This window comes from Papilio machaon, chromosome W (genome assembly GCF_912999745.1).
Source record: "Papilio machaon chromosome W, ilPapMach1.1, whole genome shotgun sequence".
NCBI classification, from domain to species: Eukaryota; Metazoa; Arthropoda; class Insecta; order Lepidoptera; family Papilionidae; genus Papilio; species Papilio machaon.
The window spans coordinates 1,650,412-1,663,805 of NC_060015.1; the positions used below are offsets into that span (position 1 = coordinate 1,650,412).

Genomic DNA, 13,394 nt, shown 5'->3' on the forward strand with positions numbered 1-13,394 from the left:
CTTAAATGCTTGTATTTGAGTGCAATATTTTTAATAGCTTCCATTTGTTGATCGTTTAAATATATATATTTGATTTTATTGTATGTATGTGTGGTATTTAGTTTTGTATCACAGGTTATGTTTGTTGCGTTGGTTTTTGGTGTCATACATACATTTTCCTCGTGTCACTTTTCCACGTCTGTACTTTTGTTTGAAGTCTTCTTGGAGACAGTTTTCACTTTTGTAGTGGCGGATTCTTTTTTATCTTTTTCATCATCAATTTCTGTAATGGTCGCTTTAGTATGACCAGTGGTTTTATCTAGTGGAGGGAGATCAAGTAAATAAGGCATCATTGTCCTCGATTTCTCCTCCTCCGACAGCCATTCCATCTGTAAACAAGTTGAAAGTTTTATATTAATGGTCATATTATCACTTTAGTAGTCAAAGTATATAGGTATATCTTATATAAAAAATTGTCGAGTCGCGGTGTTTGTGGTTAAACTCCTCCGAAACGGCTTGACCGATTCTCATGAAATTTTGTGAGCATATTCAGTAGGTCTGAGAATCGGCCAACATCTATTTTTCATTTTTTTTTTATTAACTGCGCGCGGACGGAGCCGCGGGCGACAGCTAGTGATAATACAGTCAAAATCTGTTATAACGATATCGAAGGGACTACTCATATTGAGTCGTAAAAACCGATAGTTGTAACAACCGGTGACAGGTATTAATAGGAAAGATATGTATTTAACATTCAGCGAGGACCTTTGATTTTGGTCAATTTAACCGGTATGTTGTTCTAAACGATGTCGCCATAAACGGTTTTGACTGTATATTCAAATGTAAAATACAAAACACATCCAAAAATATAAATATTAAGAAATTATAACTCAATGTGATGTTCATAACTTAAAAAACAATGTGACAAAACTTTAATGTCAATGAATATTTCAACCAAATGTGTGTGTTTTTTAAATAGTTAAAAGGTAACAAAAGAGCAAACAGCCTGTTGATTTCGCTACAATAGCAAAGTGACTATTGACCATAGACAGTAAAAGATTAATCAGAAAGATGGTATTTCCTGTTCATCTACCTACAATTTGAAACTAAATTTACTAATACATTACCTTCTGCCGATGATCAGCGACTGCATCATCACATATCTCTATACACATGCGCTCAGTGAGGCGGCCATCATCAGATGCATAGGCAGCGGCTTGCCAAGCCACACCCAGCTTGGACAGCGCTCGTCCTGACATACCCGCAGTGCGCTCTGCCAGCTTACTGCACAGCGCACCATAGTCAAACTGCTCAACGCTCAGACGTCTGCAAACAAACGTTTATCATCAGCTTTGTTAACTATATCAGAGGTTTCTTTATTACTTTTTGCTAATGGAAGTCTCTTACTTATCCAGGTACAACCTATGAATGTTCACCCGAAGGTAGGCCTTAACCACACTGGCCCATTGCAAGTTTTATGAATTCACACTTTTTTTTATCTTAGAACATGTTTCTTTGCATGTGAAGATGTTTTCCTTTACAGAAAGAAAGAAATAACACAGCTATATTGTATTAAGGTACAAACCTCTTCCCTTCCGAAGCTGGTTGCAGCACAAACTTATCAAAGTAGAGACGGATCAATCTTTCCCTTTCTTCATATCCCGGCAGACCGAATTCAATCATCTTGTCGAGTCGGTCATTGATAGCAGAGTCAAATTGCTGTGGCGTGTTGGAAGCCAGTACAAGCATTATCCTACTGCTCTGGTCTGATGTACGATAGAGGAAGGCGTTTAAAGCAGCCCTTAGATCCTCACTGATACGTTCCGAGGAACGTTTACGAAGGAATGCGTCTGCCTCATCAATGAAAAGTAAAACACCTAAAATATTGTTTATAATTCTTGTTATTATGTAATAATTCTTCTTCTTATTATTATATTAATTAGTATGGCTTTATCTAATACAATTCAACTGACATGATACTTATATTAATTATGTATTGATCATATTGACGCCCCCATTGAATAATCCTGTAATGCACTCTTACCGTCTTCTTGCTTTTCCGTCGAATTCAGCATCTAAAGGTCCTATTACACGTTGTGATTTTTTTTTATATTTTTCTTAATGTTAAATACGGATATAAAAAGTCATTATTGAAACAGATTTTTTTTTATTTCCGGTATTATAATTTTTCCTTCATAGCACAGAATACGCCCGGAATATATGAATGAAAATTAAACACAATGAAGCTATAAAATTAGCTTTGTTTTAGTATTTAAAAGATTCTTGTACAATAAATTCGGTGGGGGAGTCGATATCATCCTTTTTTCTTTTTCATAAAATAAATATTGGAATTAATATATTAAAATTAAAGTCATAGCATTCTATAAGTACAAGGGTAATAATCTAAAAGAAAATTATAATTATAAACAATCTTACCTTTTCTGCTAGTATTGGCCCAGTCGAATACTTTATGTATAGCTGCGACTGCACCCTTGCCCATGGGTGCCACGTCACCACCAGTCAGTATTGCGTAGTCCATTTCTGAATGTTTTGCTAATTTCTAACAATAAATAAAATTAATTTTACATTATCAAAACTCATTGTCTGTCATTTAAATTAAAAAAAAAATAACTGTCTTTATCTTAATCAGTGTGTCGGCATTTGAAATTTATTGAAGTTTACCTTTGAGAATAATGTCTTTCCTGTTCCTGGTGGTCCATACATGAGTAGATTTCTGTAGTATCCTTTGTTAAGTCGTGTATTTTTTGTGGCAATAGCAATATCTCTCAGTCTACGTTCCAAGTTTGGTTCCAGTACAACACCGGCTAAAGCATCCGTGGGTTTTCTGAATCGGTTCACAGCTTTCGACATAGTTAGGATAGGATGTTTTATGGCTTCTAGTAGTGAAAATCTGGATGTCTCGTTAATGAGTGACGGTTTACCTGAAAAAGATATATATTTTATAACTAAGATATAAATTGAGAGAGTAATGGTTCAATTTTTCAAACAATATTACTTCATTTATACTGTCCAAGTCAAATTTTAAAATACTTTAAGGTTAATTGCACATTTATATCAAGGAAAAATAAGCTAGTTGTATTGAACATTTTGGATGAATTGTAAGATGTCTCACCTATCCTGGCCTCAATAAACCTAGCGGTGACAGATGTTGCGCCTTTAGCGGTGTAAACTCCGAGAGCGAGCAGGGACAATCCTCCCGCCGCCGCCAGCGTCTTGTCCCAGTCCGTCACCAGAGCGTTCAGACCTGTACCAATCACAGACCCCGCAGTCCTGTTTACAAACAATTTCAATTATAACACCATTACTAAATTCATAATTGTTACATCATTTAAATTATAGTTTATTATGTATCCTAAATTATGTAACTATATTTACTTTAATCTGTGTCTTCAAAAAGTATAAATTTTTTTCTCATATGTATTTATTAAATAGGTTAGACTGGTTCAATTCAAAATCTGTTGTTTAAATTAAAAAGATAAATCAACAACAAAGGGCTATATAAGTTAAAATACACAAAGATATAAAAGTATATAGTCAGTATGTGATGAAATCTTTACATACTTAATACTCTCCAAGATGGTTGTTCTATTCTCAGCTGCCTTGAGTCGTATTTGTTCGAGAGTGATGTCTCTATTCTCGCGATCTGCCTTTGCCCTAGCGCGAGCTTCTGCCTCTATCGCCTTCAGCTTGTTCTTCTCCCGGAGCTCCATCTCATGTTCAATGGTGGCACGGCGCAACGCTTCTTGCTTTGCAACACTCTCTTCTTGCCTAAAAGTCACATCATTTATATTTTGTTGTGTTTTTCCATCACATCTGCTCCTAATCACCAAATAGAAATAGTTAATTTCTGCCTACCCCTATAGGTTAAGGTTGTGAGTTATGGGAGTTGTTTTAAAATATTAAAGATATGTAAAATGAAAATGACTCACTTTTTCAATATCTCCTCCTGTGATTTCTGCTGCTGCACCAATTGCTCCTCATATCTCTTCTTAGCCAACTGGTCTTGGTATTGGGCCCTCATCTGATGCTGCTTTGTCTCTTCCTGAACAATAAGTGACAACAATTAGATCCTTCCTATTTTAACAGGCTATGTCTCTATAACACCCCAGGGAAGAATACAACATTAATTACTCCTCACACAATTCAGGTAAAGCAGTTTAGTCTGCAGAGAGTTATAATTGACAAATGGACATAAATGTATACACATACCCCGAGAAAGACATTACATTTCCCTTATTCAGGCAAAAAATAATGTCTAATATCATTACTATAATTTTCAGTAACATATATGTACTTTACAAAAAGCTATAGGCGTCCTTCTTAAAAATCTAAATTGGAAAATAGTTACTATTTTGCAACTTGTTTGTTTGATTATAAATTCTAATAAAATAGATGTCAAGGTGAGAGATTTGAATTTTAAAGAGTCAAAGTAAAACATTGCTTATCTTATTCTGACTGTTAATAGAAACAACATTGATAAAGTAATCCTACACAGTTCAAACAAAGTAAAATCACCTTGGCTTTTGTATGAATTTTAATAAGTTCACATTCATTTAACAAAGTCATTTTAATGTTTGTACATGATACAATGGAACCTGGAAATGCAAGAGTTCAAATAGCAGCAATGGCTTCTCTCTACCAGAATTCCTTGCTTCTGGAAATAGTCTGTCGGAACAAGACAAAGACTAACTTACAGAAGTTTCTCATTTATCCAGGTACAACTGTACTTCAAAAATAGTATGTGAAAATGAATGGCACACAGAATGTGTTTTTATGCACAATAATAATTGAAAAGGTGAAAAATAAAGACCAAAAGCCATGTATGGAAATTGATGTTTCTCTGAATACTGAATTTCAGCATTTGATACCAAGGTATATCTTACAAAGTTTATATATTTTTAACTTTACATAAAGCAAATGCACAGATCAACTTATTTAATAAAAAGTAATTATAAATATACCTGAAGAGTTTTCCTTCTTTCTTCGTGATCAATTTTCTTCTGCTGCACTTTCGCTTGTTCAATGGAAACCTCATATTCCTTGATCTTGGCCATTTGCTCCTGTTGCCGTGTGATCTCCTGCATTTTGCTGATTTCCAAAGCTTCTTTAGCATGTTCTGTTCAATATTAAAAGTTTTGTTTAAACTAAATAAGCTCTAATGACATTGAATTATATATCTAATATCATTGTTAAGAGGGGAAAGGGAGAAGAGAGTAAAAAATAAAAATGCAGTTAGATGACATCAAAAACAGACATGGTATCTAATTTCGTATACACTGTTTCAAATATCTTGGGGCTTAAGGATAAGGATTTGCATGTTGCAAAAGACCTTTGCTCAAACATAATCCTATGTTCTTTGCAGCAAATTATGTTACGTTTCGAGCGACCAATATATATAACAACTCTATAAATAGAAGCATACAACTTATGATAATAATTAAATGTATATTTAATATATAAAATTTCCATGTCACAATGTTAGTTACCGTACTCATCAGAAATGGCTTTACTGATTTTTACCAAATTTTATATGCGTATTTAGTAGGTCTGAGAATCGGCTACTATATATTTTTCATACCCCATTAAATTTTTTAAATTGCGCGCGAATGGAGTCGTGGGCGACAGCTAGTCATTTATAAAATTTTGTTTTACAGTCAATATATAATCAAGGCCTCAGATTAGGCTAATATTAAATTACTTTGTATATTTATATTTAAATGGTTTTTAATTATTGTTACATTAATGGTAATCAACTTTTTATGTTTGACTTTTAATGAATTGAAATATTTACAACTTAATTATGTTATAGCAAACAATAAACCATAACGTGTATAAAATAGTGGCGATATTTCGTAATTGCATATAATTATGTTTCAATTATTTAAATTTTATTTTAATTTATAAAATGAGGTACTATTATAAGACAACTTAAAAATAGTTTAACATAATCTATGCTTTTTAGGTGTTGGTTATTGATATTTTTTCATGTAACGCTATTTATTCTGTTAAATAGGTGCATTTTTATAAGTATAACCTAATTGGTAACCGAAGTCATGTGCGCGAGGTTGCATTATGCAATAGTGCTAATCGTGTGTACTAAACTCACTTGATCTTTCCAGTTCTTTTGCAGCTTGAGCGGCGCGTTCAAGAGCGCTGGAGTCAAATCTATAGGCTTCCATGGCTCTTTTCTCAGCTTTAGTAAGATTAGCAGTCGCAGGTGGTGCGGTACCGGATTCACCATCGTTTGACGGTGGGTCTTCTGGAGGCGGCATCTGTGGCCGGCTATATCCGAATAGCCACGACATGATTATTTTATTTGAAACGCAACAATTGTACGGGATAAATTAGGTAAAATACGGATAGGTAATGTAAAGTTGAGCTTAGGCACCCCTAACCGCTGCTGCCACAACTGTCATATTAAAACCATAGAGCATTTCAAAGACTTAAAACTGACCTAAACCATAGCCAAGTTTGTACCACTACCAAAGAGTATAAAACTATGAGCCGGGTTATGCAAGCAAAGTATTATTTATAAATTTTTAAGTTACTAGTTATAGTAATTGCAATATAGATTTAATTACAATAGTTATCGTCTATTAAATGTATTTTTTTCCCTTTGAAATTATTGAGATGTGGTCGAAACTTCTACAAGAGCTAAGTAAATGCCAACCCACCTGTGGTATTCACCTTTTTGAAGGCAAACACACCCACGACATAATTGGACTGAAACACATTGGCAATTTGTTCCAATGCTTTACTGTGCCTACTAGGAATGATAGAAGATACGAAATTAAAGTATTTGGAATGTGAATAAAGATATTTGGATTTAAGAAATAATAAAAAGGTGATAAAAACATCTTATTATGACAATAAATTTATTTATACATTTCATTTTATTTATTAATAATGAATATTTATAACGCATCAACACTTTTATTTATAGGTTCATTTTAATGTAATCGACATAATTTTGTTCTATAAGCGACATATTTTACAAAACAATATACAACAATCCAAACGCTAATTACTCTTCATAATAACTAAGTAACAAAAAATTGAGAAATTATATCAACATAGCGGTCGCCAAGGGGGGGTAGCTTTTTTTTTTTTTTTTTTTTTTTTTTTTTTTTATGAGGGGAAATGCAGTTGCGCACCCCTGCGCCGGGCAGTGCAATGGCGCAGGGAGTGTGGGACTCGCCTAAAGACGTTCGGCCATACCCACTAAAACCCCTCGGGCCCTCCACGTCGCCTTGCGGCTGGGACACGGGAACACTCGCGCAATCTTCCGCGACACAGCCGGCGACCGTCCGCTACCGCAGACTCACATCTTCACGGGGGCAGTGAGTACCCCCCACAACGCTCGTCATAAGGCACACCCATAACGCCGGGAGCGCCTAGCATCTAAAGAGGTATGCGGCGGACGATGGGGCAATGGGCCGTCCATCGCCCGGAGCTCTCCGCTAAGGAGGTAGACGGCGGGTGTGCGCATGCCGCCTGCGTCCATCGCGACGTCGGCGAAGAGGGTCCGCGGCTGCGTCCTCCTCTCGCCGTCGTTCTGCCGCCTCCTTCAGCGCCATCACCTCCTCACAAAAGGAGGCCACAGCGTTCCAGGAACTCTCGCTACCCACCATCGCGTTGACGACAGCGGGCAGCGAGAGGTCCCTCCCTATTTCTGCCGCGAGTGCGGCGCGCTGGTCCGACCATTTCCCACAGAACTCCAGCGTGTGCTGGGCCGTGTCCTCAGCATGGCCACACTCGTGGCACCTCGCACTGGGCTCTCGCCGCGCAATCCGGCACAGATACGCCCCGAAACAACCGTGCCCCGAGAGTACCTGCACCAGACGGAACGTGAGAGCCCCGTGCTTCCGACCCATCCAGAGCTCGAGGACAGGCCGGATCGCCTCAATCGTGCGTTGGCCTGCGGACGCCGTGAGCAGCCGCTCCCGCCAGACAGCGATGAGCTGCGCCTCCGCCGCCCGCCGCCACGCACCCTCCTCGACCGCGGGAGGAGGCTCCCCCCGGGATCGGGCTTCCGCCCTCCGCCAGTAGGCGCCGGAGAGCACCTCCGCGACGAGGTCCCATGGCGGCGTCCCCGCCAGCACACAGGCCGCGTCGCACGACACTGTGCGATATCCACGGGTCACTCTAACCGCCATGACCCTTTGCGGCTTGCGCAGCAGGGCCCGAGTCCGGGCGGTCAGAGTGTCTGCCCAGATGGGCGCACCGTACAGCGCCATGGATCGCACGACGCCTGTGTACAGGCGACGACACCGCGAGCCCGGGCCGCCAAGGTTCGGCAGGAGCCGGCTAAGGCCCCCGGCCGCCCCCAGGAGCTTCGGTACCAGTCGCCGGAAGTGCTCTTCAAATTTCCATCGGCTGTCAAGGACGAGTCCAAGGTACTTCATCGTACCTCCGACGCCGATGAAAGTCCCGCCCACCATAATCGCAGACTGGGTCGGAGGTGCTCGTCGAGGCCCGTAAAAATACATGGCCTCAGACTTGTGCAATGCAACCTCCAAACCCAGACGGCGGATTCTGGCCACCATAATGGCCAAGCCAGCCGTAGCCCTGCATCGGGCCTCCCTGTGAGTGCTGCCCCGCGCCGTCATCAAGGTGTCGTCAGCGTAACACACGACTTCAACGCCACCCGGGAGGGGCAGGCGCAGCACCCAGTCGTACCCGATGTTCCATAGGAGCGGCCCGAGAACCGACCCCTGCGGAACACCACACGACGTTGCCCGCTGCGACCAGCCGACGCTGGTTGGGTACGCGACCGAGCGTTCGGAGAGGTAGGCCGCGACAATCCTCCGAAGGTACGGCGGGAAACCGTGGTATCCCAGCGCCTCCCTGATGGTTTCCCAGGGCAAGGTGTTGAAGGCGTTGGAGATGTCCAAAGACACCACCAACAGCACTTCGCCCCGGGACTCCGCATCTTCCGCAAGGTCCCTCACCCGCGCTATGGCGTCCAGGGTGGACCTGCCAGTGCGGAAGCCGAACTGGTTGGCGCTGAGATTCGGCCCCACACTCTCCAGGTGCTGGACGAGACGAGCGGCAATCACCCGCTCAAAGAGCTTGCTGATCTCGTCCAGCAGAACTATCGGTCGGTACGCCGACGGCTCGAGGGCCGGACGGCCGTCCTTTTTGAGAAGGACCAGTTTCCCTCTCTTCCACTCACTCGGGAACTGGCCCCGCTCCAAACAGGCCTGGAATAATGCCCGTATCCACGGTCCGAGCGGCTCCAGCGCTAGGACCCAGGCGCGGCCGGGCACACCGTCGGGGCCGGGAGCAGTGTTTTTGGCGCGCATGCGCAACACCGCCGCCCTCAGCTCATCCTCCGTTACCGGCGGTGCTCCTGGATCTCCTCCCTCCCCAGTGGATTCAGCCATATCAGGCGCCTTGAAACCGGCAGCTGCCGGCGGGAACAGGCCGGCGACCACCGCGTCGACGTCATGTGGCTGAAGACTCTGGGTGATGGGAGGGCCCCTAGATCGGAGCTTTCGTCGTACGGCCTTGTAGGGCCTCCCGAATGGATCACTATCCAGAGCCCTCAGCATCTCATCGTCCGCCTGGTCCTTCGCCGCGCCGATAGCCACCCGAAGGGCCTTGACCGCACTCCTGTAGAGGGAGTAGAGCCGCTCTTCCTCCGTAGCGTCCCGGCGCCTCCGCCGACGGCAGCGGGTATACCGGCGTCTCGCCGCCACGCAAGTACTGCGCAGCAGCGTGAGCTCGGCTGTCCACCAGTACACCGGCCGTCTGGAGGGGACGGATCGGACCCTGGGCATAGCCCCGTCACAAACCCGCGCCATGGCCGCACCCAATCGCGCCGCCTCTTCACCGACCTCGTCGACACGCTCCCGGGGAGCAGAAAACCACGCCTCGACGAGAGCGGCCTCGACCAAAAAGTCCCGGTCCATCCGTGACAAAGACCACCGTGGACCCTCCCCGCTCAGGGGCCGATCTGGGCCACTCAGGTTGGACGGGGACGCGGATATGCCGAACCTCACGTAACGGTGGTCCGAAAGCGTCTCCACGTCCTCGACCACGTGCCAGCCACAAACACGGCGTGCCAGGACGGCATCGGCGAAGGCGACATCAACAATGGAGCCGCCTTGACGCCGCACGCACGTGTTGACCGACCCCCGGTTGAGGACCATGAGTCCGGTCTCCGTCGCCCAATCTTCCAACTCCCGGCCCCGCGGATCCGTCGTCGGGCATCCCCAAGCCGAGGATTTGGCGTTGAGGTCCCCCGCGACGAGCACTCGGGTGGATCGACTTCTGCCTATCAGGACGCCGATCTCAGAGATAAATGCCTCGAAGTCGGCGAGACTCCGATTCGGCGAGAAGTACACCCCGACCACCAAGATGTCGCCGACGAGGGCCGCCACGTATCCCTGACCTCGGACTACGTCCGCGAAGGCCGGAGAGCCTGTGACGGACCGGGACGTTAAGGCCACCAGCCCGTCTGTGTCCAAGGGGGGGTAGCTGCCCTATCCTATAGAATCAAAAAAAGTAAAATAGATATATAAAAGTAATTCGAAATACTAAGGCTCATACAATCCTACATAAATAAACCAAAAACTAGTGAGAACGAGTTTCTAAAAAAATTGGACCATGTTAAAAAAGAATTCTCTTTTGAATAAAAAAAATACTACTAGCCTCCCCCCTTGATCATCTGCTGGCATATAAATGAATATTAAAAAAAAGAACAAGAATAAATATGACGGCGCGTCCCTAACGCCATCTATGAATATGATTTTGAAATACAGTTTTTGATCATTAGTAACGTTTTAATTTCAAAACGTAGCACCGAGCGCTAGTGGGGTGATTGGTTGACGGTTCTGTTTCCGGACGAGAGGGTGACGCCACGAAGAGAGCGTAGTTCAGTTAGTATTTGATCGTTGGTGCGAAAAGACGTCAGTTACGTTCACAACTACGTGCTCGGTGAAACGTGACAAATTATTGTAGCAATTAATTATAAGACGCTATTACTTTTAAAAATTATATTTCCTATCTACCTACTTGGTCCAAATTCCCACGCCCTAAGATGGAAACTCACTCTGATAAGGCGGAAGTGCCTTTAAATACAAATGTAATGAAAATACACAAAATTAGTACAAACATGTCTTATAGATATTGATTATTCTAAATTTAGCATTTGACCATGACAATGGGATTATAATAAGCACATTATATAATTATGTTTAATACAATAAGCAGATTACTTGATAGATGATTGTATGTCACTTAAATACATGAAGTTCAATATTTATTATTTATATCTGGGTTGTATACAAATCACAAAAATTTATTAAAACCTTTGCTTGACAAAAGCTCACAATTTTCATGATATATTGACATATATTTGAATTTGCAGGGAACATTAATCAAAGATTAAAATCTTAGCATATTAAAATGCTCCTAAAAAATCTTATATTGAAAAGCAAAAATATTTAATTTCTAACAATATATCTTAAAAATAACAATATACATATAAAAGTATGTTTCCATATGCTAAAAAATGACTTTTATAAATTTAATATAACATTGATATATTTTACAAGATTTTCTGTTTCACCAGTTTAGATGCGGCTTGAGTTGAAGCAGCATGACCTATGAGCTGGTTCCTCATCATCAACTATCAAGACCTGAGAGGCCCTGGATGCCTCGTGGTTAGTTTGCGAGCCTTGTTCATACTTTTGTAACATCAACTGGGCGAGCACAAGGAATAACTCTTCTATTCCATAGTTTACCTTTGCCGATGTGTAGTAGTGTTGAGCACCAACAGATTTTGAAAAGCTAAAAATTAAATATAATCAATGAAAATGTTAATTCACATTAAATTAAACAATTCACACTCATAAGATTGCTAGTTTTCCTTATAGTTTCTCTGGTCTATTACCATGCATAATGGTGGGCACTACTCCCTTTAATTGAAGGTTGTACTTCAAAATCTTACTTAATATTATAAATGTGAATGTTTGGATGTTTGTTTAAACATATCTTCAGAACGGCTGCATGGATCTCGATAAAATTTGGCATAGATGTAGAATATGTTCTGGAAGAACACATAGGCTAATAATAAGTTTTTTTTAATTCCATCCATCCATCTAAACATTCGCATTTATAATATTAGTAGGAAGTAAGATTATATAAACATCATAGTCAATAAAACAAACTGTTAAAAATAATTTATAAGAGAAGATAAATGGCTGATTATTTGAAACAATCATAAATATTCTTTTCATAGATTAAAAAGATGGACATATAGTTATTAATGACTGAAGGTTGCCATAATTGTCGCGGATAATGGAAGCTTTTATATTGACAAATCGTAGACAGCTGAAAAAGAAGTTAAAAAAAATAGTACCTTTCAGCTTCTTCAGTAGGCACTGCCTGCTCATGCTCTAAATCAATTTTATTACCAGCTATTATTAACACAATGTCAGAACTGAGCATTCTCCTCAGTTCCTTTACCCAGTTCTTCACCTAAAGAAAACATATTTTTTTACTATGAGTTTTTTTAAACTAACAATATATTTACAACTAAATTAATAATACAGATATCTCACAAACATGTCACATACAATCAATTCCCCGGGGAAATGTTGTTTTCAATAGTAGAAGATGTTTTTGCAGCCCCCTATCTAACCCTATCTCATACTAATTTTGTCATAATTGATGATGGCAACACGAAGGCGAGTGTTGCAAATATTCATCCAAGGCCCAGTAGTTGGTTTCGCATTTTCCATTTTCAAAAGTTAGCTAATGGAGGATTATAACTATGATTATGTTCCCAAAAGTACAAAAATATGCATAAAACATATTGTCAACCCTGTCATTAACTTTGACAAAACAGAGAATGTTTTTTTTTTATTTAGTAATTTAAGAGGCTTTGTCGCAATGCGACCATATCGCCCCATAAGCCTTCCAATAAATACACCTTACATCTAATTATCTACATTGTTTTTAAACACATGTCGGTCAACTTAAACATCATCCTGGCCTCGTCAGAAGACGGGTAAGCCAGGATAGTGTTTATCTGACCGACATTATACCCGAACACCTTAAAATAATTACGTCTAAGCCGTTCGTTCCGAGCACACTCCAAAACAAGAGAATGTTACAAATATGTTTTTAATTGGTGATTTTGTTTTCAGAAACATAGGGTAAATGTTGTTGGAAAACATATGTAGTCCAGGTTGTTATAATCAAGGTTTGTTAGTCGTATTAATTGGAAAATATTAATATTTATTAAAGTATTAAGATTATCATAATTGCCAAATATAGTATTTTAGAATAATAATTAATTACATGAATAACATTAGTACATAATTAATTGCTGAAATTTGTTTTGAGGATTAGTAGTTGATTTAATATTTTTCTGATCCTCATCT

At 41.0% G+C, this 13,394-nt stretch overlaps 2 protein-coding genes across 2 annotated transcripts; both read right to left on the bottom strand.

Moving 5' to 3' along the window:
• On the bottom strand, positions 1-6,339 carry LOC123723397 (ATPase family AAA domain-containing protein 3A homolog). Its single transcript, XM_045685964.1, has 10 exons — positions 6,107-6,339; positions 4,962-5,116; positions 3,930-4,042; positions 3,562-3,768; positions 3,113-3,270; positions 2,662-2,921; positions 2,416-2,539; positions 1,565-1,856; positions 1,107-1,305; positions 1-368 (listed from the first exon to the last, which is right to left on the bottom strand). The coding sequence occupies exons 1-10, from the start codon at positions 6,303-6,305 to the stop codon at positions 165-167; spliced, it is 1,911 nt and encodes a 636-aa protein (XP_045541920.1). The 5' UTR covers positions 6,306-6,339; the 3' UTR covers positions 1-164.
• A 5,175-nt stretch (positions 6,340-11,514) lies between these two features.
• LOC123723403 (ras-related protein Rab-21-like) lies at positions 11,515-12,480 on the bottom strand. The gene is made up of 2 exons (XM_045685972.1): positions 12,368-12,480; positions 11,515-11,796 (listed from the first exon to the last, which is right to left on the bottom strand). Exons 1-2 carry the CDS (start codon positions 12,454-12,456, stop codon positions 11,580-11,582), a joined length of 306 nt encoding a protein of 101 aa, XP_045541928.1. The 5' UTR covers positions 12,457-12,480; the 3' UTR covers positions 11,515-11,579.
• Positions 12,481-13,394: the final 914 nt, after the last annotated feature.

What these genes read in the sequence shown, in the direction of transcription:
- LOC123723397 (XM_045685964.1), bottom strand. Translation starts at nt 6,305, where the DNA reads ATGTCGTGGCTATTCGGATATAGCCGGCCACAGATGCCGCCTCCAGAA. An exon ending in GAAAGACATTATTCTCAAAG is followed by an intron (nt 2,540 to 2,661) that starts GTAAACTTCAAT and finishes ATTTATTGTTAG; the next exon opens with AAATTAGCAAAACATTCAGA. An exon ending in GGCCAATACTAGCAGAAAAG is followed by an intron (nt 1,857 to 2,415) that starts GTAAGATTGTTT and finishes ACAATATTTTAG; the next exon opens with GTGTTTTACTTTTCATTGAT.
- LOC123723403 (XM_045685972.1), bottom strand. Translation starts at nt 12,456, where the DNA reads ATGCTCAGTTCTGACATTGTGTTAATAATAGCTGGTAATAAAATTGAT. An exon ending in CCTACTGAAGAAGCTGAAAG is followed by an intron (nt 11,797 to 12,367) that starts GTACTATTTTTT and finishes TTTAATTTTTAG; the next exon opens with CTTTTCAAAATCTGTTGGTG.